This window comes from Pseudopodoces humilis, chromosome 2, assembly GCF_049639895.1.
Source record: "Pseudopodoces humilis isolate 2021_Gansu_Grassland_sample_001 chromosome 2, ASM4963989v1, whole genome shotgun sequence".
Taxonomy (NCBI): domain Eukaryota; kingdom Metazoa; phylum Chordata; class Aves; order Passeriformes; family Paridae; genus Pseudopodoces; species Pseudopodoces humilis.
This window is the reverse complement of record NC_142201.1, coordinates 65843578-65871449: the sequence shown is the minus strand read 5'-3', so window position 1 is coordinate 65871449 and position 27872 is coordinate 65843578. Positions and strand designations below refer to the sequence as shown.

The 27872-nt window shown below is 34.7% G+C and overlaps 1 protein-coding gene across 7 annotated transcripts in view; it reads left to right on the top strand.

Moving 5' to 3' along the window:
* Positions 1 to 27872, top strand: part of NBEA (neurobeachin) — a 460815-nt gene that overhangs the window by 214861 nt on the left and 218082 nt on the right. For all 7 annotated transcript variants that reach the window (XM_088067905.1, XM_088067892.1, XM_088067894.1 and 4 more), the window contains 3 exons: positions 10442 to 10506; positions 22309 to 22417; positions 26453 to 26619. In XM_088067905.1, the coding sequence (XP_087924031.1) occupies positions 10442 to 10506; positions 22309 to 22417; positions 26453 to 26619 (341 nt within the window). The remainder of the gene's footprint in view (positions 1 to 10441; positions 10507 to 22308; positions 22418 to 26452; positions 26620 to 27872) is intronic.

The following is a 27872-nucleotide window of genomic DNA, read 5'->3' as shown; positions in this document are numbered from 1 at the left end:
TTTGTCTCCAGACATCCATTTATTAGTAAGTACTTCAGGAGCTAGTGCTGTAGTGTTTGTCAGGGCAGTCATGGTAATTGTTTCTGCAGGAACTGGTCAACAGGGGGCCATAGTGGTGCAAATTGCAGTCTCCTCCCCTCACCTTCCTGACCTCTGGAATATTCTTCTGAATAGTAGCATGTCCACAGAGTATAGTGGTTTATCCTATAGGTGTAAAGGAGCCAGTCTGTACTTCTATTCATCTACGGGGAAGATGTGTTTGTTTGTTTGATTTTTGTTTTGGGGGTATTTTTTATTTTTTTGTCTGTTTACATTTTAAAACTATCTGTCAAAAGAAAACATGAGATAAATGCTGTGAAAATACTAATACATAAAATGTCTGGAAGAAAATGACAGACAGCCAAATATTATCAGCCAGCCTAAAGTTATCAGGACTTGGAATTAGGATTGTAGATGTTGGCCACAGCAAATGAGGATAACTCATCTCTATATAAAGAAGAGATAGTGCTACCTGAGTTTTTCCGTGTGACAAATTAAGCAACATGAACTGGAAAGACTGCATAAAGTACATAGTTTGTGGGTCTTTAATAATCCCAGTGTAAACAGGGCTTTTCTTCCTAACACTGGTAAATCCTACATATTCGAATTGAATGACATTTTACAGATTATGTGGGGAAGTTTGAAATGTGTCACTCAAAAGATAGATGACGATAATAAAAACCTTTGAAAAGTACAATTCTGTTTGCACAGAACAGAGTAACTTTAGACATTGAAAAGGAAAGGGAAACGCAAAGTTTGTTTTCCTTTCATTTGCTACAGCAAATTAGATGCTTTTATGCTTTTTATGTTGGAAATTCCATGTTAACGACTACAGATTAGCAAGGATGTCAGAATTTTTTTTCTTATCTGAGCTCCTGAATAAAATCAACATTGCCAGCGGCTCACATCCAAGGTATGGTCTAAATTTACATGAAATATCACATTACAAATGTCTGAAGGTACATGTCATGGATAATTCAGTTCATATGGGCAGCCTTTTAGGCTCTGAGGGATATGCAATCAAGACTTTTCCCCAAAGGAATTTGGAGTTCCTGTGAAAAAGACGTTTTAAGTTTTAAAGGAACTCCTGTATGGATGTTACATCTTATGTAGGATTGGGGAAGAACAAAATGCATTAGTCTGTGTTTTCAGGAAAGAAAGAAAAAGAAAAAGAAATCTTTCTTGTACTGCAACTTGTATTATATTTTTTTCCTAGTAACACCTACTGCACTAGATTAAAATTTGGGTTAATTTGAAAGCTTTCTTTTCCGTATTTCTTATATAAACCATAATCACACATCCAGGTACTTGGAAAAAAAATTCTAGATAGTTGATAATAAACATATAATAATTTCCAATGTTACTAAAATAGGTGTTTTTATTTGGATTTAGTCTACTTTAACATAAAATGGATGAAGATGTGTTTGGTTTGACAAGATCTGTGGTTGATTAGCTGGTCTTTGTTCCCTCAGCCTAGGTGAGCATGTCACAGCTGTGTTGCTGTTGGAGTGGCAGATTTCTTTAATAAGCCATGCCGTTTAAGAAAATTGCATCAATTTTTGCAGTGTAGTTCTTTCTTACGTCAGATTTAGATTCCAATTACTTTTTTTTCATATTCTTTTTATTTTTTTTCCTCTCTAACCAACACTACAGTAATTTCTAATTACTTCCAGATCTTTTGCAGATTCTTCTCTTTGGGGAAACAGCTTCTGAAGAAACTGAGTAGTTGTGTCACAAAGGAGTTTTATCTCATGCCACTTGTATTATTCTATATCTTATCTATTAACATGGAAAATTTATTTTCTTAAAAAGAAAATACTGTCTTATAATTTAAGACATCTTGTTACTCAAACTGTTTAAATATATAATTATTATAAGGATAAATGCCTCACTGCCTAAGTGGCAGAAGAAATTCAGTACAATATCAAGAAATGAATCCCACTCCAAGGATAGGAGTAAAAACAAATGAAATAACAAAAAAGTACCCCAAAGATGTGCCTGGCTGGTGTAAATTCAAAGGGAATCCTCAGAGAGGAAATTTAGTGGATGTTTTGTCTCTGAGACTAGGGAAAGACCCATCAACCAGGCACTGCAGGGATTTCAGTAGTCACCAGCACATCTAAATGTACATTCTGCCTCAAGGTATGGGATAGCTCTTCAGAAAGTGGAAGTTGCTCAACACAGAAACCAAGAAAAAAAAATAAAAAGCAAGCCTCCAACTTTTACTGTTCCCTGCAGCTGACCAGAAGTCTGAAATGTGCAATTCATATAGTAGAAGTGCACAATTCTTGATACTAAACATACTGTATTCAAGGCTTTCTATAAGATTTTAAGGAAGAATTGTCCAGCTTTGCTGTGCAGAAACCTTTCACTTTTCATTATGGATTTCCCTTTTTTGTAATATTTCTTGTCTGTTTACTCTTGTTACCAATATTATATTCAACTTCAATTATACTTCTTGGTCTCTCTCCAGAGGTATTCCTAGAATTCTCATAGTCTTTGATTTTTGCTAAATAAGTGATAGCCCTTTCAGAGTAACTGTGATAGCAGAACAGTTACAGAAGTGTTTGCTATTTGTCTTTTTGACACCACAGGAAAGGTTGAAGATAATTTAAATAATAATTGCTTGCCTTAAATCTAAGAGGAAAAAAAAAAACAAACAACCTGCAATTTAATCTAAGTAGGAAGTTAAGTTGGATATAATTTCAGTGATGAAATTAGGGTTGGTTATGCAAATTCCTGTGAGGATATAATTTTTTAATTTCTCTTTTCCTTATCACAAAACAAGATGGGTGTTTTACCTTTGCTTGTGTTTCCCCATTTGCTCTGCTGCATTATCCACTCTCTCTGTTTTTGTACTAGTGCAAATAGGAGACAATACTGCATATAATGTCGCTGCAAAAGTCTGAATTAAAATTTGATTTTATAGAGGGGAATGATGAATAGATTCATAAGTGCAAACATACAGAAACTCATTGTTTCAATAATCCTTTTTTTACAGCATATCTTTAAAACATTTACCTAAACAGAGTTCTGTGTCTGCTACACTAATTCCATCCTGCAGCTTCTCTGCTAACCTCACTTTTGTACCAGTGCTGATATTTACAAGACTAACTCACAAACACATGTGAAAACTGCTCAGACATTTGTCCCCTGGTTTAGTGGGTTAAGCTAAGAGCATTATTCACAAGCCACCGGAGCTACTCAGAGAAAAGGATTCAGGATTGAAAAATTGGGAACACAGAGGAGAAAAGAGAAAACACAACTCATGTTTTCACAGCAGCAAGCTGTAAATTCAGATCTCTGCATCTAGTGCAATCATACTCTTGGACTACAGTTTTTAGTGGTCAGTTTAGGCTTCTCTCTGGCCACAATCACACTTGCAGATGTATCTTCTTCATGCCTAGCTCCTTATTGATGCTGATCCTTTTCCTCAGTATATGTAATGGTGGAAACCGTCACATCAAACCAAACATTAACTCTGAGTAAAAAAAGTTATTTTTAGTTGATTATGCTTCTAAGGTAGCCATGAAACCAATAGCCTATAGCAGGTGGCAGATTGATGGCTGGCGGTCTTGGAAAGACAGACTGCCTCTGTGACAGTCAAGATACAAAAGAAAGGAATTTTGGCATTTGATGGGAGAAGTTAGAGCAAGAGCAGGAAATTAAAATGAACAAAAAAAACCCCATGGATTTTCATATGCTGGACAAGGCACTAGAAATGTGTATGAAATTGTCAGCAATGTCACTCCAGAATGAGGCTTTGTATCTTCACATTTTACCACAGGCTCAAATTTAATCTCAGTAACCAAAATCTTTGTAGAAGAGGCGAATACTTTATATAACATTCTATCTGGACTATCTATTCCAGTCTATCTGGACTACATAAAGGTCCATCAAGAGGGAAGCAATATTTCTACAGTGTCCTTATGCAGTATCAAATATGGTACAGCTTAAACACATACTTAATTCTAATGTCAGTTTTGGGTTCTTCTTAATCTACCACATGACCTATGCACAAAGAGGTTGTTATACACACTTAGTGTAATTTCTAAAAAAAACTCTAATACAAGCTACAGGAGAAGCCAAAACATTTTCCCTTTATATTGGTTTGGTTTTTGTTTTTTTTTCTTTAAAATTAAGTGCTTTGCTGGGGAGAGAGTTTTTTGTGCTTTTTTTTAGTTTTTTTTTCCCTCCTGAGCATTTCTCATTTGCTTTAAGGAATTTTGGTAAATTATTTGGAAAACCGTTTTCCAAAAGATGATAGTTTTTCATTACCTTTTTTTTTTTTTTAAACACTAAAAGGGTATAATAGAATTTTCTTGTATTGTCCATGTGTGGAATGTCTTCCAGCCCAATCTGTCTTCATCTCTTGGTCATCTGCTTCTGATAATCTAACTTGCAAATGGAAACCATTAGTATATTCTTTCCTACTTGTTGAGCGATTTTACTTTCTTCATCGTTCTGTGAGGTGTCCTTGCATATTCCCATACATTCAGAAAACTATTTCTGTGTTTTGCTTTTAGTAATTTTTTAGTAAAAAACAGGATGTTTTCTTTTTTGTCTTGTACCGGAGTTATCAAGGAACTTCTGGTCCTTTCTCTTGCTTGTCCATGTCAGAGTACTTTTGTCAAAAAATATTAAAGAATATGCATCAATGAGATGCTGATCTGAACAACTTCTGGATTCATGGCAAAACAGGCAGAATCAGAAAACTGTAAGAATCAGCTTCTCTGTATTTAATGTGCCAAGGTGTCTTCCCCTGACTTCTCTGTAAAGCTGCCTACACAATTGAGAAGGATCTTAGATCAGGAGGAAATACCTAGAAAGTCAGAGTGAGTTGGTATTTCTTAAAGGGCTGAGAAAGGATACAAAGCTCATTACTGGAGCCCATCATTAATAATAAATATACCATAGTTATCAGGGGGTTCACTATAATGGAGACAATATGAGGAGTACTTTTCTGTACATCCAAAAATTCATTTATTCATTCATTCATTTATTTTGGGAAGACTTCAAATTAGTTATCTATCTCTAACATCAAAGAGTGATTGTGTAAAAAGTAGACTGGTGTTTAGGATTAATTACCATACATAGCATACATGTTGTTAATAGTAGTTTTAGCACCTCTTATTTGAAAACATATTTTTCCAGCCAGGAAGTAAGCTCTAGAAGTTGTGGAGATATGTGTATCTTGTAGCACATATCTTCGGTCTGTATTAGAAGATACGCAGAATTTCTTCAAGATGATGAAGGTTAATTTTCTAAATAAATTTGGCCATTTCCCTTGTGCTGTTTGAATAATATAAATGTTTTTGCAATTGTAGTTCTTTTTTTTCTTTTTTCTTCCAAGACACCAATGAAATGTTCCTCTGGGAATGTTTGACTTAATTTTCAAGATAAATTGGGCAATTATCACTGGTGGTCAGAAGGGCAATGAGTCTGTGTGTTTCCAAGAAAGAGAAAAATTCACATATTATTTCAAGTCAAGAAAATAGAGGAAAAATGAGGCTGTAGTCTTGTGAAACTGCAATCTAAATCCTTCTATTACCTTTGTTTTATTAAATTCATATTCACCTAAATGGTGTTATGAAAGTTTCACATTCTTTTCCTTTCTGGGATTTGGCCAGAGGCCAGGAGTATTCCAGTACTTGCAGATTTCCTTCCAGGAGGATGTCGTCAGTCATTCTGCAACTTGCTTATTGTGGGAAATAGCTGCTTTTAAAATGTACAACCAATCACAAAAGCCTAAAATTGATCCCAAATTTATTGAAATAGTAGACCAAAAGTACATTTTATTTATCCTCTATCAGCAGTGTATATGTGAGTGTGAGAGAAGTGTACAGGCAATGTTACTGGAATTCTTAGGTGTGATTCTCATTCCAAACAATAATGCAAGGTTTTCAGACTCAAATATCTTTAGGTAAATTCTTCTAGGACTGGTAGGAACAATTCTATGATCTTAAAACCAGTAGAATCACCTCAAAATTGTGTGAGACTGTGTCTTAAAATCAGTTTTCCTGTTTTTACCTGCTTTTACCTGCTTTTAATGGACATGGTTTTCTGCCACAAAAAACCACACAGAACATTTCATACATCGTGTAACATTTCTTTTGAATATTTCCTCCTAAACAAAGTAAAGCAAGTTATTGGTGATTTTTGGATAAGAATTTGTTGGTGATTTTAGGAGGTAACTCCACAACATGGAGTTCAAACCCAAGCTAAATTACATGTGTGCTGTGAATTGCAAACATATTTTTATAGTTTCCATTTCCTTCTCCAGATGAAAGCTAGCACCTGTTCAGCTCCATACAAGATTTTCCACCAAATATATTCAAGGGTCTAGAAAGAAGAAAGTTGGTATAATAGAATTTCATCTGTCTCAATAAGTTTTAATTACAATGCAGTGATCAAAGAATTGAGGTGTCGACTGAGTTATCAACATCTTAGACAAGAAAATTCACTAGATGTTCAGTATGACAAAAAAAATTAATGTCAGATCAGTTTTAGACATGGAGAAGAGAGAAGTCGAATGGAGATGCAATTGATTGACACAGCACCACCTGTAGTTCAAGGAGAATTGTAGGATGATTACTGCACCACATAGTTCTCCATTCAGTAACTGCACTTCTTTGAGAAACTTGAAATTTATGACACAAATTTAAACTTCCTTGCAGAAGGTGGAAAGGGTGAGAGAATTCTCAGAATTGCCATTCCTTTTTTTAATAACTATACTACATTATCACAAGATTTTTTTAAGACATGTTCTAGACATCATGAATAAAAATTTAAAAATTGTTAGCAAAATAAATACAATATGAACTAAAATAAGTTCTCAACATGCCAAGTCTAGTTGTTCCTTTTTCACCCCTCCACTACATTTTTCCAGTGCAAATTCTGCATTATCAATTTAAGATGCCTGGACTGGTTGGTTGGTTGGTTGGTTGGTTGGTTGGTTCCTTCCTTCCTTCCTTCCTTCCTGCCTTCCTTCCTTCCTCCCTCCCTTCCTTCCTCCCTCCCTTCCTTCCCTCCCTTCCTTTCTCCCTTCCTTCCTCCCCCCTGAGACTGGAGAATTTTAAAGAAATATGACTTAGAAAATACACTCAAAAGTAAAAATTGTAATGATATCAGAGAGTAAATGAATGTACATCACAACTGTACAATGATGTGAGTAAATGAATGTTTTATAAGAAAACCAACTGAATTTCAAGTAGTATCTGTACTATGTTATCCATCTCCTGTCCTCTACATGAAGAGTTTCAGAACAGGTTTCAGTCCGAACCTTCTTTTAAGGAGATGGTACTGATGCATTCTTTATGCAGTGACACTTTTCAAGCAATGACAGAATAGATTAGGGGGAGATGTTAAATGTGTACAGGAAGGTTGCAATTTCCATTATCCTAATAATTTAGTACATTTTTAATGACTGCAATTAATATAATTTTAAATAATGTAAATTATTTACAACAAAGCCATACTGGAAGTAATTGGACTGAATGTCTGAAGTCATAATGTTTAGTGATTATGTGTGAAGACAATTTTTAAATTTATTTATCGATGAAGTTTAAAACTAAATTTTGGTTATATATTTAGTACAAAGAAGAGATGTCATAATTCTTGAACACTGTCATTGTTAGACAGCCTCTGAGTCTCTTACACCCCGCCTTGTTCTGAGTCATCCCCACTGCCCTACCAAACAAGAGCCCCAAGGAAAGAAAGATCCATGGATTCTTATATAGAAATACTTGTCTTGGACATGATTTAGTCAAAGGCTTCTGTTACTTCAGCATGTAATTGCCAGCTGCATTTTTGAGGCATGGAAAAGGCTTCAAGCTCTTGCTCTGAGGCTCAGAAGATTCATGATATGAGCTACACCAAAACCACATGAGATGTAGTCTAGTCATTCAAGCACTTAGCTGATAATAACCCAATGACTATGCTGTGATTCCACTTGGCTGTAGCATAAATCTTCCAACTACTGTCCCTGCATTCATTTCATTTAGTGTTTTTCAGCTTCTTGCATTTTGGGGTTGAGAAAAATTCCTTTAGAATCCAAGAAAATATAAACAAAGTTGCTCCGCATCTTAATCCAGTTCTTAAAGTACATGATGACATGAAGGGCCATTGCAAAGGCAACTGTAATGCTGGCATTGAAAACTGTTCGTTTCAGTCTATCATTTGCATCTTTTAAAAACAAAATAGAAAAAAGAAAACCAGATGCCTCTTCATATATATAAGACATCTCTCAGGATCATGAATCTGTTTTGTTAATTATGCCTAAAAGTGACAGGACATTGTGGCAGTAATAATTATTCCCTTGTTTGTGGATTAATGGAAGGTTGAGAGTCTTTAATCAATCTTGTAGTAGGTATTTCGTATTGAAACAATGCATGAACCATGAATCCTAGTTTCTTTCTGGTTCTGCATCATTATGTTTTTCACTTGTTTTGGGTAGATGGGCAAGTTTCAAACATTTTCATCATGAATAATTACTTTGGATAAATAGATGAGTTTTTCCACCTATGGAGATATAAGAAGAGATTTGTTTGCTTTGATATAGGTATCTTCTTAGTGGCTTTTTAGGCAATTTAAAATACCACACATAAAATCCAGTTAGCCATTTTTGGATGTCCTGCAGAATCTGAGACATTTGCACTGAGCAGGGAGATCTGACAAAATACTTGCAAGCCCAATACTCTTGGGCTTTTGCAGACACAGGTAGACCCTCTGTTTCTTTTTCAAAATTTAATTACCATGCTTTCTTTGACTTCTCTTAGGAAGCCTTTATTCCTCTCTCCTCTCTCTTTTCAACTTCTTTCCTGATTTTTAGTCATACCAGTTCTGCTTTCCTGACTGCAAAGTCACAGCAGCTGTGGTGCAGAAAAGCCTCTCAAAAGAAAATGCTAATAGTGGTTTTTATAGTGTACAGTAAAAGGCTCTGATAAAAAATAAAAAATGCTACACTTTAAACAGTGTCTCTAACCCAGAGATTTGTTTCTTAAGATGTCTCAAGGTGCCTGTTTTAGGTAATTGAATTCTTTCATTCTTAGTTTCTCAGAGTGATTTTCTACTCTACAGAGATGATTTAACTGCTTCCAAAAGTGATATTATTAGCTTCAGTTACTGGATTTGAAAAATAACAAAATCAGCAGCACTGAAAAAAGGACCTGTTACAATGGTTTTCCAGCTCATAAGCTGGAGGCTTGAGTGCTGATACTCTGTCTTCCCTAACCAGGAGTTACCTGCTCAGCCTCGGGTCAAGAGTATGTTCATTTTAGTAGCTTGCCTTTTATAAAACCAATAATGAGTATTAGATTATTGTTATTGGGGTTTTTTTAAGATGCATGACTTGGTCAAATCTGTGAATTTTCATATAATCAGTAAGAAGCACTTTGCTGATTAGTGACTAGATTTCACAGCTATTCTTTGAGAAAATTTTCTTATCTATGCATAACCATCTTTTTTCACCCGTATTAGGAAACAAGAATTATGAATTTCTGCCTTATTTTTTACTGTTGGAAAAAATTTAATGTAGATTGAATAGTTCTGTAACTGTAACACTCTACCCATTGACAACATGAAGTCTTAGTCTAGGAAATCTCTCTGTGTACTGTAATCCAGCTAATATACTTTGTTTTGTTTTTCATTATGATTCAGAGGAAATACTTACTGTTTTTAAAGAAAAATTTTAAGGAATTATTGCAAAAGAAAATAATCTCTTCTTAGAGAGAGAGAGAGATCAACCCTTTTCCATCTCAAGTATCAGAATTCTTGATGTGATAGAGGCAGTGGGTTGTATGACAAAAGCTATTTGTGATGCATTGTGAAGCTTCTCTTCAACTTAGTGGTATATGAAGTAAAATCCTGTTAAATTTAATATCAGCTGGTTTAAATTGGTTTGAAGTTTCATCTTGGGAATCCATGGTAACAGTAAAACAATTAAAAAATTAGGTTGTGATTATAGGCTGGTTTTGTTTTCACTTATAATTGGAAAGAAGCAAAAATTGAACACTGAGAGGATGGATTTTACACAGATTATTGCCTATCCTTTATAATAAAATGTGCAAGGTGATGCAACATGAAGAAGGTACTTTGTTGCACTAATCATTGGGCAACCGCATGAACTGGAGAAACAAAATGTTTTTTCATATTCTGTAGACAAGGAAACTAAAGCTTGCTTAAGGGTGAAACAGAAGACATGACCACCTAACATTTATTTGAAAATCTGAATGAATTACAGTTTTTAAATTATCAGATCATTCTTTTGGGGGAGGTGGGGGGAGGTGGTGCATTTAAGAAGTTCTGCCTAAATTCAATTTCCTTAGGAAGTCACCAGGGTCAGCTTCAAAAAATGTGGTTTAAAATCCTTGGGTTTTGATTATGTTATGTTTTACCTTCTTAGGAATGGCAAAATTCTATTCAGAAGAATGCAGGACTTGCATTTATTGAGCTCATCAATGAAGGAAGGTAATGAATTTCAAAGCTTTTGAACAAGTAGTCATTTTGCATTTATTCCATTGGGTGATAATACTTCCTCACCATCTGCTCCAAAAAGATTGTGAAAAGGCTGTGTTAATTAAGGTATTTATTGTATAGATACTTTATATAGTAAATATTTAATTTGTAAGTGTGTAAATTCTGAAAAATTTGTTTATTGACAGAAGGAAATAGAATTTCCTTGAACTGTATATAAGTTTAGGGTTATTTGAGAATTGAACCACCATTCTCCAGAGCAGCAAGGTTGTTTCACCCAGAGAGTCCAGGGAGCCCAATCTGTAAAACCATCTGCTGCTCCATCTGTTTTAGGAGCAGAGCATTCATTTACAAACGTACTTCTCTACACTATCATTTCATGATTATTTTATCTAGAATTTCCAGTCCAATTTGAGTCCTGTAAACCACACATGACATTATGTTTATATAAGTTTCCTTGATTTTGTAATTTTTTATGAATTTTTTTACCAGTCCTATTCCTTACCTAAAATTAAAGTAATTTTAATTCTATGTGTTCTGCTCTGTGCATTGTTTCTCAGTACTTCCTGACAGCAAGCTGGGAAGCAAAGGGAGACTCTTTGGCCTTTCTGGTAGAAGAGTACCTAAGACGAGCTAAACCACTTATGCAGTGTTTCTGATTTGTATTGGCCAATACATTAAATCCACTTGAATCTACACATTTTGTTATATGCAGCTAAAAAAAAGAAAAATAAATAGCAATACACCTGTTGAAGAGATGTCATTTTATGTGTGATTTCTTTTTTCACCAATGATATCTCATTACCAAAGTGAAGTATCAAGTCTTCTCTTTATTGTAGAATATTTTTTTCTATCTGATATTTCGGTGGTTAAGTCATGCATTTATTTGAAATGAAATTTAGAAAACATCAGAGTATAGAAATATAGGAGTATGAGTATTAAAAAAAAAAGTTATTACCCAGTATTTGGCTGCTGTAAATTCTCCTGGATTCCCTGTGCACACTGAAGTTATGGTGCTATATAGCAGTAGAAAATGTAAGTCCCTCCATTGGAAATTCTTCTTGCTGTGAAGTGCAAATATGAGTTTTTACACCATAATAGGGCTCACCTGAGTGGGTCATGGACTACACATTGTACAAGATATATTACCTGGCAACAGACTAAATAATTATAGTAAGCTTATTATTTAAGAGCCACTCCTGAAATCCAGTCATAGGAATGTCTAATCAAACTGCCCTTGGACACATGTTCCTTGCTATACTTTTCTCAAAAAGGTGTTTTGGAATAAGTGTGTGTGTGTTACTGGAATACTCTTCTTTGCAATCAGCCCGTCCGTTTTTAATTTACCCTTTTGGGAACAAAGATAACAATCCTTTAACTGAAAATTGTTATAAATATTTATTCTACTTAATAGCTAAACTTGTGAATGCAATTCATCAATCATAGCTAGAGAATGTAATTGTGCAGTTGTCAACAATTAACAGGACATAAAGAGTTGATGAATGTGCAGCTGAATTAAAGTGCTCCCTAGGATAACCTGAAATTATAAACTGGATCATTTAAAGGAATCTAACAAAGGATCTTTATAATTAAAACAAAGCAGGGTTAATGGGATGTAAAATTGCATATAATCACTGTGCAATAATGATTGAATTTTAAATTATTAAAAGCAAAATGAAGACTAAGAATCTTTTGAAGGACTTTCTGGGTAAGCTTTTGAGAGACCTGGGAAATAAATCAAAAGTTTTGGAAAAGACTTTTCTTTTGAATGTGGATGAAAATATTTAGATGTAATGTGGAAGTCCACAGTTTTAATATCTCCAGTTAGACATCTATATTTTAATTGATGCTGTAGGTTGATTTTTTGAGTACCTAGCTCTTGTTATTTCTTCCTGAAATAATTTAAGTGCCTTTTAGATCTTTGAATGCATTAGGAATGTTATTAAATAAAATATTTCAATTTAGGTGTAGTTTAAACAATTACAGATATATTCCTGTTAGTTTAACAAACTGCATTTTCATTATAAATTGGATGATTTACTGTTTCTTGGGCTTTTTGGTATAGATATTGTTTTTTTTAGGAAGATCTGAATAACACATAGTTTCGGAATTCAATACAGAAACACTGATATAGCTTTCTAAAAATAAGAGTGTTGCAACAGCTTTTAATGTAACAAGAGATCTGACTACAGATTTAAATTAATTCTTTCAAGGTATGTAATACACCTGAAAGATTTAGTGACATCCTGGTTATGATCTTGAACTTTATGCTTCTATTTAATCAGTCTCCTGCTATGAATGTGTGATGTTGAGGGTATCACACATGTCAAGAGCTTCACTGACAGCAGCTTAATTAGGATTTCAGATTTACATTGGTGTGTACATATAAGCAGGCTTCACAATTTTAGAGCTGGATGCATCTGCAATGTTGGCTGTGAAAGGAGACATTCCTTAGGAATGATACGTGAGGGAGACTATGGCCCACATGTAAGTGGAGTAGTGATGGATGAGGTCAAAAGAAAATGTCTGCTCACTGACAAAAACAGGAGATAAGAGCACCCACCTTGAGCAAATATGTATACAAATGCATACATCTTGGGCAACTGGGAGTAGAAATTATTCCACATGCAATCACAAAACTATGACATCATTGGAAGGAATAAATAAAATTTGGTGGGACAGCCTGCACTGTGACAAAAGTGCTGCAATAGACAGTTTCCCTGGAAAAGATAGTCAGAGAAAACGAGGGGGTGTTGCCTTCTCTGTGAAGAAGGAGTTTAAATTATTGAAGTTCTTTAGTGGGATGGAAGATAGTCTGGTTGATAGCATGCAGGACAAGATGAGAGTCCTGAGGAGAGTCATGATGGTGTTACAGACCACTCATTCAGGGTGAGGGAAAGGAAGAAGCATTCTCTAAACACCTTGAAGTGTCTGGATCACAAACCCTAGTTCCTCATGAATCTTTAACCTTCCTGACAACCTCTGGAAGTGCAACAAGGTGGGATGCATGTAGGGAAGACAATTACTGACGAGTGCTGGGGGTGACTTCTTGATAGAGGATGAGGCAGCTCAGAGTGACACATAGCAGGATCTGCTATTTACCAGTAAGCAAGAATTATTTTTGGATGTGATTAATTAGAGACACCTTTGTCTGTACTTGCCATGAAACAGTGGTATTCAAGGCCCTGAGGGAAGTGAGGATTGAGGGTAGCAGAATGCGAATTCCATGAGTGCAAATCTTAGCCTATTCAGGAAACTGGTCAGTAGGATCCCATGGGAGGCAAATGTGTGCCTCAAGGTAGCTCTCTACAAGGTGTCAGACTTTTAAGTACAGCATTATCAAAGTGCAGGGACAGGAAAAAAATGTAGATATAGCAAGAGAGTGGTTCAGGCAGCAGAAAGAAATTATCATAAATCTCTGATACAAAAAGAGAGTACTCAGGAGGTGGAACTAGAAGATGGCTAGAAAGGAGGAATTTAGAAGCATGAGCACGTAAGGAGTATTGTCAAGAAGGCCAGTAGTCAGCTGGAAATTAAACGTGAAAGAGATATCATGGACAACAAGAGCTTCATTAGTAGACTGACAAAGGGAAATATCTTGTTGAATGGGGTGGATGATTTAGTCACAGATATGACTGAGATGCTCAATGCCTTATTTGCCTCAGTCTTCATTAAATTTTATCAAGGCTCTGCCTTTAGTGAAAGGGTTCAAGGTGGACCTCCACCAACAGTGGATAAGGTTTGAGTCAAGAATTCCTTGAGACAACTTGTCCCATACAAGCCCATGGTACCTGATGGGGTGCATCTGATGGTTGTGGAAGTCTTTGCGAGGCTGATCACCGATCCAAGTCAAGGAAACTGGGGCAGCTTACAGGTGCCTGGAGAAAGGCATATGTTACACCCATCTTTAAAACAGTCCTCCAAATCCAGAGAAAAGCTTGTCATTTTTTCTCCTGGCCCTTGGAAGACCATGTAGCAAGTCCCTTTGAAACACATTCTGTCTGCTTGAAAGAGAAGGTAATTGAGAACAATCAACATGGATTTACAAAAGCTAAACCATCCATGGCTGGTTAGCTTTTGGAAAGCTAAAACCAACCTATTTGCTTTATATCATAAAAAAGATAAAACAATCAAATTTGTGGTCACAGGAATAAGAATGAGCACCATTTATCTTGACACTAGAAAGGTCCCACAAAACTCATGCATCAGTTAGAACTCTACATTCTGAATGCATGGACAGCTAAATAGATAACAGACTTACTGCTTAAACAGAGTCCAAGGTTTGTGGTTGATTTGCTGTACCTTAACTTGATGTTTTTGACAGAGTATCTCAGGGATCTATCCTGCCTAAGAAATGGATTTTATAGGTCATGATCTGTTCATCTTTCAGAGCTGAATTACTATCCTCATCATCCATTACCTTCCCCTGTTATGCTTTCAAAATATTCACCTCTTTAAAGAGATTATCTTGTTCCTTTCATTTAAATATTTTCCTTTACTTTTTACATAGTTTCTTCAATTTAGATAGAAGTAGTCTAATTCTAATATATATAATAATATATAAATTTAAGGCAACATGAGCCTATATTTAATCTCAGATTTAAAATTGTAAACTTTGCTCCTGTAATTCTATCTCTGTACCTAAGTGTGCTTTCTGCCTTTAGCCATGAAAATACATATTTTAGCGCCTGTGTGGACCTCTGAGCATATTTAAAATTCACAAGAAGCCATTTTCTTTTAAACCTTGTTTTGTTGGAATATTTTTTTAAAAATAATAGAATGTTTAAATAGTCTGGAAATCAGTGTTTCTTTAAATTTTGCTGATTCAGTCCTGGAAGGAGGCTCATAAAGAATTATATTCTTTTCTTGTTACCTCAGCTGGGATTGTAGGGTAACTGCATCAGATTTTCTTTTGAACATCTCTGTTGCAGTTTGGCAGTTCTGATATTTTTGGTTTGTGGTAAATTAGTTCTCAGCCATTATTCACTGTCTGCAATACTTAAATGTTCAGGCATGTGTTAAAAGGTATATAGTGCCACTTGGCATATTTGATTTAGGATGTGCATCTGCAGTTGGGTCTCTTAATAGCTCTCAAAGAGCTGATCTAGTAGTAGGGTCCAAAATGGATGCTGTTCCTTTTTTCTGTTTTGATAATGATCTTGATTACAGGACAGACTGGGGACCTGACCTGAAACTTCCAAGAAGGCGAGATAATTGGGTCATCAGATCATAAGGAGCTCAGGGCTACCACTTGCAAAAGATTCTGGTCTGATGTACAAAATCCAACATATGAAAATGCAGTCAGAAAATAACACTGGGGAAGCAGTAGCACTTAGAAAACATAAATAAGAGCAAAGGAGTTTGATTGTTCTGTCTTTGACAGATATAACCAAATTCTGCTGCTTTATTGTCATCTTCACCAAGTGTAACTTTTGATTGGAGGAATTTTTTGTTAATTCTGGGTGGCCGTTTTATGGAAATCTATCCTAGATGTCCTCTTCCTTTATTAGAAGAGTCCTGTCATAGATACTTATGTAAAAGTGGGCACTGAATGTCTGTATTTCTACTCCAGCTAAAGTGTGAGCCTGTGTCCCTTGTTTAGATGTGCTTCTTCATGATCTCATGTTCCTTAATATAGTCCTTGTCCTACCTCCAGACAAGTAGTTTGTGTTGGACAAAGTGTACATTGTTATGGTAACCATCTGTGTACTTGTACTTGTGTACAAGCTATAGTTCTTAGATCTATTAGAGGTTTTCTTGCCCTTTCTAGAATTGCCTGATCAGGTCATATCTCAAAGCAGAGGCTGATCCTGAGATAAAGGCCATCTCAGTTATAACTGCTGGTCATGGGTGTTTACTGGGCAGTCACAATTACAAAGAGACAGATTCCTCTTGATTTAGAAAATTCTTCTGCAAGTCTTTATGGAGAGTGGAACAGATTTTTTGTAGTCACCTCTGAGTTTCACTGAATCTGTTACAACTTCTGTGACATTTCTGAAACAATTATAGTTACCCTCCATGAAATTTGTCTTGTCAATGTGCTTATGTTGTAGTTGAATAGCCAGTGTTTGCATGCTGTAATTTCAAACTTTTCTCTAGGGAATTCTTCATCATTGCTGTCTTGCAAGAAATGAGACCTCTGTCTTAGACATGACTTTGCAAAATTTATAGGAATTTACTTTCAAAGTATTCATAGCAGTACTGCATCCTGTGGAACTTCAAGCTCTTCAAATTATTTATTTATTATTTATTATTATTATGAACTATCCTATTGCAGAAACCAAGTGCAATGACAGGTTGCATTTCTTATGAATGCCATTAAGAGTAATAATTGTCAAAACAATTGTTTGATGAAAACATGGCACATTTCCAGGCTGTGTTTTTTGGTTTTTGTTTTTTTTTAAATAAAGCTATGGGCATATGATGAAAGTAAGTCAGAGGAACATCTGTTTCTCTGGACATGTGAGTTGGCAGAACTTCAGGAATGAGTAGAGATAAAAAGATCTTAGCTAAATTATAACAAATGTTCATTTGATAATCTTTTTTGAAAATTGCTGTTTGGGAATGATCTGGGATTTTAGTTTGTTTCAAATAAAGGAAAGACTGGGTAACACAAGATCAATCCTTTTGTCTAGCAGCATGAAAGCTGTAAGTGCTCTCTGTGTGAGATTATTACTAGGAACAAATGACTGCAGGATAGCAAAGTCAGGTTAGGATATTTAGTGAAATAAGAATTTTCCCAGTTCTCTTCAGTTCTGATAGGTGTACAAATAGCCTCCCAATCCACATTTAGATGTTTTGCAAGCTTTTTATGGTTTTTAGAGGTTTCTAATACAGTTTGTGTATAGTCTTCTCTCAATTACTATTTCCAAAACTCTAAAAGTTCTCCCAGGCACTGGCTATTTATCTGAATTACTTCATGGAATGTGGTACTCCACAATCCAGCCTTTTTAAACTCCATTATCTGTAAAACTGGCTTCTGATTGGTTGCACATACTTTTTCACATCTTCCTTTAACCGGTAAGCACTCTGGAATTCTAAAGTTACTTTGCTGAGGACAGAATTCTGGAAAGCTAGATGCATGGATTTAAAATAACTTCCTACCTACTCCAAAACAATATTTACAAATAACTCATATTTATGAATATTCATGTCCTGAAACTTGCTCTCAGTCTGGTCTTGCTCGTAAGTCTGAGATTCTTCCATTTTTAGATTAAGGAGACCCTACCATTTATTCCTATAGATACTTAATCCTTGTCATGCTTTTTATGAAGTACTAGGTTATTTTAATTAGAGATTTTTCCATATCTTCAGCTGAAAATTCCACAGTTATCTGAACAGAAAGCCCATTTCTCTTTAGAAGGATTTGAGACACAAGTCATTTCAGACTCCTTTGCTGGTGGATTCCCTACTGAAAGTCTTTTGATTCAGTCTAAAACAAAGTCAAACCTGTTTCCTAGTAAAGGAACTTTAACTGTGGTTTGAATATTTGGGGGCATTAATATAAATTAAGCTTGTCTGGGTGAAGAGAAATCATAAGTTTCATATGAAACTTATTGCCACACAAAGAGGGGGTGAGTTTTTTTTGCTGGTCATCAGTTCTTGGTTGAGATCTGATCATCTGGCAAGCATGGTTGTCTTCAATACTGGTAGGAGTTTCAGTGGTGCAACTGAAGAAATGGTCACGTAGGATAAAGCCAAACATTTTTCAAGGTCAATTTTTAACTTTTTTTATTCAAGGCTTTTTTTTTTTTCTGTTGGTTTTTTTTTGTTTGTTTGTTTTTTGGGTTTTTTTTTTTGTAAATCATAAATTACTGGAAGTGAGAATAAAAAGTACAGCAAGGCTGTGGTGAAACTTCTCATGAAACTCCTTAGCCTTTTGGCAGTATTGCTTAGGTAGGTTGTACATTTATAAATATGATCAGAAGGCCTGATTCCTCACTGTCTCAATCTTAGTGTAGCTACTAGGTCTGCTGAGGGTGGTGCTTGCTGAAACAGGATGAGGATTTACAAGGGTGAATGAGAGCAGTGGGTATAACTCAGTCACTCAGGGATAAGGAGATCTCACTAAAGAACACAGGGTTTTTTCCCAAAGGAGAGTAAAAATTGGAAAGCTCTCAAATTTTAGATCACCCCTTTGATCTTGCAAGTATACATGAATTCTTGTGCCTCAAGGTCCTTCTCAGTGGGATTGGTCACTTCAGTAGAGGATGATGGTTAGGGAAAGATCCAGAGGACAGACTTTTCCCCAAAAAAAGAGAATGCTCTGTAAAAAACTGTGGATGGGAAACCTAGTTGGGCAGATGACAGAAGTATCAATCAGGATATACTGGGTGGGTTTTAACCTGCATTAATATAAATGTTATACAGTGTAATGTACTATATAAATATTTTATAATGTAACAGTACATGGAGTTCATATTCTTGAAAATACATGCTAGAAAATATATGCATCTTTTGGAAGTATCTGAGGACTGAAATATCACTGAAATTTTCTTGTGCAAAATCACAGAATATAGGGCTAAGAAAAAGGGAAAAACAATTCTAGAATTGTATCAGAAAGGATATTTATTGAAATAAGGCAGAATTCATGTTACTGTGTAAATAGTGTCTAGAATACTGCTGACAGTTTTGGATATGCACTTGCAGAAAAGGTAAAATCAAGCTATGATATTAGTAAAACCCCTCTTACCAACTGTTTTGCTATACACAAAAAATAAAGAGATTTGATTTATTTAGCATAATAAATAGGAATACATAGAATATCAGAAGATCATCAGAAGGAAGGATTGTGTAAACCTAAGGACAAGGTTTATGGAAAATAAGACAGTAAATACTGCTAAAGAATTCATTTGGATTGGAGAGGAAAAGGGTTTTAAGCATCAGAGAGTCTTCCAAGGTCTGTGTAGGAGGAAAGTAACTCAATCACATTTTCATATACTGAAAACACATTTCATGAAGTAGATTTAATGAAAATAGGTGTCATAAACTCATAAACTAAAAACAGTTTTTGAAAGATTTTGAATGATTTAGCTGCCTGTTGCAATAAAGAGTGAATTTGCTGACCTAGAGATCCTTCTTCTTTTCCCTTAGTTGTAGTGTGTGAAGGGAGATTTTTAATTTTTTTAATGTACTGGGAGCCTTTGGTACTACTGAGGGTAAGCTTTCTCCTGATTTTGGATTATTTCTGAATAATTTCTTTTTCTATTTCCTTTGAGAATCCAAAATAAGTTGTAGGCACTTTTTCTCAAGCCAGAAAGTTGGAGGTTTCTTTTTTTTTTTTTAGTAATGTTATGCCATGCATGTGGTTGAATTATTCAGAATTTAGATAAATTAGTTAGTATTCAAAGGATGACAACATTATCATGCTTTTTCATCAGGTATAAAACAGTTAAGACAGTGCATTGAATAGTGAGTGCTGTGTCTATACAGATCTGAGATTCAGAGTTAGTTTGCTCTGATTTAACCCAGTAAATCTTTTACTTAGTAAGAATGTAGTTTGAGAATACATGGTATCTTTCAATTAAAACTTAAAACCAATACCAAAAATTATTTTTTAATAGTGCTTTTAAAATTGAAAAAGCACAGAAGCAAGTAGCTCAGCAAAAACCTTTGTAAGACATTGCTTCTGCAACCTTGTAGTCACTGCCTCTCAGTGATGACACATTTAACGGCTTTAATTTATTATGCTTCTGTTTTCAGCCCTGCATACTTGCAAATCAAAACATCCAGGTCAAGGCTTCTTTTGTAGCCACACAAGATTTTTAAATGATGGCCTGGATTTTTATCCTTCCTTTTTTCAAAGTCTGTCTTTCTGTCAAGTGATTTTAGGACTAGCATGATTATTAATGGCCTTCTAGATAGAAAAACATAGTTTACCCAGCCTTTGAAGTTCTACCTTAGGTGCATACAAGCCCCTAAGGTAAGTGAATCATAGTACGTCCCTTATTACCACACATTGATACCATATTATTTAGTTGATGATTCACTTTTAAGAGGCTGTTTCCTCACTTTTGTGATAATACTAATTCGTTAAATCTTTTTCTTGAAGAAGACTCAGTCAGTGATAGATATGTGAGAGTGTTTGAGGCAACTGGCAAGACACTGTTGAAATAACACTGAGATATCCCAGGTTGCACATTTGTGTCCAGATGGCTTTTGAATTTCTCCAGGACAGGAGACTCCACAACCTCTCCGGGCACCCTGCTGCAGTGCTCTGTCACCCACAAAGTAAAGACATTTTTCCTCATATTCAGCAGGAGCTTCCTGTGATCCATGTTGTGTCCACTGCCCCTTGTTTTATTGCTAGGCACCACGGAAGGATCTGTCATCATCTTCTTTTCATCCACTAATGTTCACTCCTAATCCATATCTGAGGGCAGTCATTACATCTTGACAATAAAAATCTGAATGCTTAACAGTAATAAAATACTGAAACGTATCTTCCAGCAGGGTAGATTAAAAAATAAGGCTAAATTTTGAAGACTGAAGTGTAGGCAACTTTAGTCTTTCAGCTTATAATTAGAAAAAAAAACTTTTTGCTTTAGAAATAACAAAGGGTTAGATATAATTAAAAAGGTTATTAAAAGCATGAATATCCACTGTGAAACCTTGATCCAAGTTTTTTTGTCTTCATCTCTAAAACAGAGGCCCAAGCATTGTGGTTTCCTTTGCCATGCACACTTATTAAATATTAGTTCAGGGTTAGTCATTTCCTTAATTCACAGATGGTAGAACACACCAAAGGAGGCAAAAATAGAGTTCAGATCTTTCCATCTTACAGGTGTAAGGTTTAGTAATCGTGACTTTCATTTCTAATTTGTGGTGCTTCTAACACCAAACACCAACTTAGGGTTGAATTTGCTAGAAATTTCACAGCCTTAATACAAGAAACTCTGAAATTCTTTCCCTGTTGCTGCAAGAAGGAAAATCCCAGGCCATGTTCCACTTTCACAGGAAAAGAAACACTTCTTCCTCATCCTAAACAGACCTGTCAGGTCATTGCACCCTGAAAGAGATTTTCTCCCTGCTGATAAGAAGAGCAGAGTAATTTTTAATATAATGGCCAAACCTAGATATGGGCGATAGGGACAAAAAAGCAGTTGGTTCCATTCTTGCTGACCAAAAACATGTGAGCATTTTTAACAGCACAGTGTTTATGCTGAAATTTTGTTATGCACCTCCTGTTATTTTGTGGTCTTTACAAAAGTCTTAAGTTAATGTGGCTGTCTGACATCCTCAGTCTCAATCCACTCTTAATCTGATTTTTGGTCATTTTTGAGTAAGATTTGACTATTTCTGATACCTTGAAAAGATGGAAACGTGATGCACTTTTCACACTAGTGTTTGAAGAAATATGTGAGAGATATTGACATTATTTTGCAATTCTAATAGAATTTTAAATCTTCAGTAATGAATTTTAAGGACTGAAATTGGATTAGCTCTGTTTGATGTTTCCAAAGGTACAAGTAAGAGTTTAAGCAATTTTCTAGATCTTTTCAAATGACAGTGCAGTATTCATGTTGAGACTGCTGTTAAAAACATACTCAAAATATATTCTTCCATAAAGAACTTTTGCCTTCAATAATGAATGGAAAACTTTTCTCCCATTTAATGTGATTTCTTTGTGTCTTCACAATGCAGGAAAATTTGGATAAAATTATTTTTTTTATTTCAACTAATTTGAAAATGTAATTGCAGAAGTTTCATTGATTTTCCATTTCAAGTAAATCTACCAAAATAGTTTATTTGAAGTACATCAAATAAAAAGGCTGATTCTGATTTTTCTTATTCTAGATTATTGTGTCATGCAATGAAAGACCATATAGTGCGTGTTGCAAATGAAGCAGAATTTATTTTAAACCGACAAAGAGCTGAAGATGTCCACAAGCACGCTGAGTTTGAGGTAAGCCTGAGAGCTGGCGCATTTCTGGTTCTCTGTTTTCACTCAGTTGACACCTAGACTATAACTCCATGCAATAAAGATTTTATTTTTTTTTCTTCAGGGGAAGAAATTTACATTGAAAACATTTCAAAACTGGTTTTTAAAAGCTTTGGTAAATGTCAAGCACCAGGAATGGGTTTAATTTCTCATCTTGTCACTGAAATTCATAAAAGCATTTACAGCTTGAAGAAATGCCTTAATCAGAAAGTCTAATCTGATACGGTAGACCCTTTGGTTCACAAAGAACTTTTCTGATTTATTGAAAATAGTAATGCAAAACATCTTATTAATGTATTTGTTGATTATTACAAAAGTTTGTATGAGTTCAGTAAAAAGGCAAAGCAATTGTACATTTAAGATACATCACAAAAAATAAGAGATAGAAATGTTTTGTTGAACAGAATTAATATTTAAGGTAGTTTTCTTCAAACAGTTTGAATTTTGGAGCACTTTAGAACACTTTTTATAAAGTGAAATACGATACTGCATATCTTTCTTGGTAGTTAGGAATCATTAACTATCGACAGTAAGATTCAGTATTGGAAGATGTAACAGAGCAGTTGACTCACAGAACTCTTCAATATCTATATTTCTTATTCTGAAAAGGAGTCAACACTCAATTTCTTTTTCATCAATGAGTGGTCAGGATATAATTTAAATTACATTGCTTGAAAGTGATCCAAACGTTAAATCCCCTGTTTTTTAAATGTCTTCAGTTCAATAGGTTTTCTATTGTTTATACAGGATTAATTTTGTTCCTATTAAAAAAGAAAAGCATGCAAAAGTAATGGAGTAAATTTGAAACTTCATTTTTTATATGACTTTATCAAATATGGGTTTACATTTTTATGATGTTTCATACACTTCATCGTTTTTATTGTTTCCTAACCTGTCTTGTGTTTGCACACATTTGTGTAGAAGTAGGTATATATATATATAGTCATGTATTTCACATCTTTTACTGCTCAAGGGACCTAGCATTAGGATTGAGATAGACAGCCTTAGTATTGATGATAATAAATAACTATATCAATTTATTAATCTGTCAGAAAATGTCAACAAGCACCTGGTGGCTAGAAATAAGACCCAGTAATCTTAGTTTTGATGAGGTTTTTATCTCCTTGGAACAGCTCTTTTAAATGTGTGCTTTGATGTACCAGTTTTTGTGCTCCTTGACCTAGCTGAGAGCTGTGAGACACAGAGATATCTGTTGTCATTTTGAATACACATAACCTTTACTTCATTTTGTCAGAGCAGACAGCAGACACTTGTCATACGGGATTCCAACAACTTTATTACCAAGCTTATACTGGATATTTTGAACGTAGATAAAATTGCATTTACAATTAAGTGTATGTCAGAGTGAAGTTTTATATTGCCTCAACAATAAATAACATTTGATATCTATCAGAGCATCATGCAGTAACCTAAGATGACAATGGAAGATTGAGTTATCTGTTCTTTGAAAAATACATTGAGGTATAAGATCTGTCAGAACTCTAGACAAAATGAGAATATTCAATTAACTTCCAGCTTCTGTTAGCAAATAGGATTTAGAATTATTAACTAAATTCCCTAAAGGAGTAGCCTCAAGTCTGTCTTATTGTCTGGTAAAGAAACCAACACATTTTTCATATATGAAAATTCTCATTACATTTGTTGTAGGAAAGAACCGAAGTACACATTTTAGGTGACTAAGTTAAAATCTGCAAATCATAAAAGGAAAATGTAAAATGTAAACTTTTAAAGTGAAATTCACAGTTACTTAAATAAGGTGATGGCTAAAGTCTGAAAGAATGCTTTATATATTGTCTTTAATAATGGTGGGAATATAACTGAATATTTTATTTTTCATCCTACTTGAAAGCAGTAGGGACAAAGAGATTTCTGGTAGTTTTCTGCTACATGATTGTATATCTGTCATTTTGTTTTAATAAACTGTAGAGGTATATGTTCTGGGGTTTAGTACATGTTAATCATTGCTCTCATCTAGAGAAGTGCATGACTATTTTATTTTATTTCTGCCCTTTAAACTTTAATTGAATCATTATGGGTGAAATTATTTGTTCCAAGCTGCACCAAGTTACTGTGTCTCCCACATAGGCCATGGACCGGCATGAATTTTATTCTGTGACCCCAGCTGTAGTCACAGCCAAGAGAATTCCTCTCAGAATGGGTACTTCACAGTTAACTTTCATTTTGTTAACCTTTGTAATTGTTCAGGAAGAAAAATGAAAATTTAATTTTACTGTCCAATGAGCTGGTGAAATATTAACCTCATTACTAAGGCAGATCATTGTACTAATTGGTGCCTCCCTGTACAAGAAGATAAATTGGAAAATGAATTAACCCTTTATGAATTAGTGTAACCATTGTTCCTTCCCGGATAGATTACTTGAAATGATGTCTGTAAACACAATAGAAAGATGACTGTTAAAATCTTACTGAATGCTAATGTGATCTGTACTAAAAAGGTAGCATGCAGAAATATTAAGAATAAAATATAAAGTATGAGGTTAACTTAATTTTAATTGCTCTTTTGAATACTAGAAAATTGGTTTCTATTCAGCACTATTACAGCACTGAGTGTTGGTTAAGTGTTCTAAAATGGTGCGCAAAAACTGTAAGTGCAAAAAACATGTCATAAAAGATACTTTTTAAATTAGCTATTCTGAGAATATTCTAGCCTTTGTGATTTATACCTAGATAATTATACTTTTACTGGATTTTATTTGATTGCTCTCCTGCATTCCCTTTCTTTAGACATTTTGAAAGAATTTTTACAAGGAGGAGAAATTGAGTTTGAACTTAGCATGATTTTGAGTAAAGAAATGGAAAAATATTGCCCTTATCCATAAAGAAAGGATTTATAAAAACAAAAATACACTATAGAATTCTAGCAGTTTATAAAAAAATTCATGTGAAGCTCAAGGACCACAGCATTTATTTTTGAGGTAGTTTTCTCTCAAAGGACACATGATGGAAATATTAGATCTTTTTCAGCTTAAAAGATGAGTGATTTTTTTTATCTGGTAGGGTTTCTAGAATTGGTAGTATGTTATCAAAATTTTGCGTGTTGTGCTATGAAATTGAAAATATACTCTAATTTTTTAGTTTAGCATTTGTAGAAATAAAATAATAATTTTTTTTTAATTTTATGTGTTAATATAATTTAAAAATCAAAAACAGCATACATAATTTTTTCTTGTATATTGTCCTATGTATGTTAGAGGTGTATTTTATACACCTGAGAACACACGAAACATTTACAAAAGAAAGGCTAACTTTTAAGGTATCTCCACGGCCATGAATATACACATACCCAGATGTATGGCTTAATGTTTTTAATTGCAATTATGTTGTCTTTGGCCTTGGTGTTTCAGTTTTTACATGTTCTAAATGAGTACTTTTTCATGGATAATATTTAGTAGCAGAATATTTCAATTGAATGGTGTCATGATTTAGTACTACAGAAAGATTTGGTGTCCTCACCTAGACTCTCCCAAAGCAGACACTGTTTAATCACTTCCCCACCCCTTCCATGGTTGTGTTGAGAACTGGAGGCACAGGAGGTGAAAATCAGGACTTGAGATAAGAACAATTTACTGGAAACAGCAATGAGATAAGAAAGAGAACAGTAACAGCAACAATATTATTAACAAAAGGTATAAGACAAAGAAACTCAGTAAGTAAAACAATACTGGACCTTTTCACCTACTACACCTTTTTCCCAGACCAGCCCGAGAATTTCTCTGACTCCTGCCCCTGGCAAGTGACATGAGATGATATCAAATAGCACTAGGGTTTGGACATGCTTCCCTCCTAGCTACTGTAAAAAATTAACCCTGTCCTGGAAGAAACTAGGAAAAATGGCACGTCCTGTTCTTCTCAGAAGTATTTTAATGAGTTCTTTTCATTTTCAGAGTTTAATAAATAATAATTTTAGGGCACTCATAAGTAGCCTGTCTTTAATGAAGCGTGTTCTTTCATTCCCAGTCACAGTGCGCTCAGTACGCTGCTGACCGGAGAGAGGAGGAGAAGATGTGCGATCACCTCATCAGTGCTGCAAAGCATCGAGATCATGTCACGGCCAACCAGCTGAAACAGAAGATACTCAACATACTGACGAATAAACATGGGGCCTGGGGAGCTGTTTCTCACAGGTAAGCTGCAAATGTAGAAAGTGTAGGGCTTTAAAGGTTACTTGCAAAGTTTGAGAGAAGCAGGCATTGCGTAACTGAAATACGATTTCATTGGGGGGTTAAATGTATGTACATGTAGTATATGCAAAGCTGAACAAAGTGCAGCTTAATTAAGTGGATATTTCTGTTAAAAAATTAATTTAAAAAATCTAAAATATATAATTTCTTAAGTATGTTACTGATACAGTATTTGAGGTTTTATTCAGAGCTGTATTGAGTCCTGGTTTGAAAAATGTTCATTCTATTCAACACAGCAGTGAAATTAAATGTTTTCATACATCATGCCAAAAAGAAGAGCCTTGCTCTTCTGAGTCACAAAAATAGCCAGTGGCTAAAGTGCTGACCCTCATGTGGAAGGCTCGAGCTGAAATTGCTCCTTTCCTTCATCCAGAGCAAGGTCTTGAACCTGGGCCTGTCATGTGAGTACCCTGTCTGAAAGTAGAGTCTGCAAAGTCTCTCTCTTGTTTGTGCATTCTAGCCACAAATACTTGGTTATTTACTTAGAGCGGAACGACTCAAACAAAGGAAATCAAGTCCTCCTCCCAGATAAACAAAATTTTACAGCTTGATTTTCTATTTAAATTCCTCTTTGTCTGCTCTGAATCATGCAGAGAAGAACAGAAAGTTCCATTTTACTTCTGATAAAGCTTTTCAGGAAAAACACAGTTTAAATGGATAATACAAAGACTTTTTCCTTGATAAATATTCTTTAAGAAAATATATTTTTATTTATATTGACTATATAGTTAGGGTTTAAGCCAATTAGAAAAGCTGCCAAGTAATAAATTTGACGTGTCAGCAATAAGGTTTAATATAAATAGCACATATTCTGTCCATTCTTTTTGTAATTCTGTGTAGTTGGTTCTTGCAGTTATAACATGTTTAAAACAAAAATGAAATTTTTCATGTTCATTATCCCTGTTTCTTCCAAAGAAATTACTTTCTCCTGGATGATTATGGAGATGCATTGATTTTATAAGATGGTAAAAAATTGTGAAAATTCAGTCTTACAGAAACTCTGTTGTTTGACACCAGAGACGTTCTGGTGGAAATGACAAAAATGACAAGTAGAAAATTGTCATATGGTTAATTCAAGACAGGCTTAGTCCATTAGGGATGCTCATGTTATCTCTAGCTGAGGCTTAAAACTGTGTGTCTGGACACTTGAACATACTGAAAATAAAGGCAATTTTCACTCCTTTTAATGTCTTTGA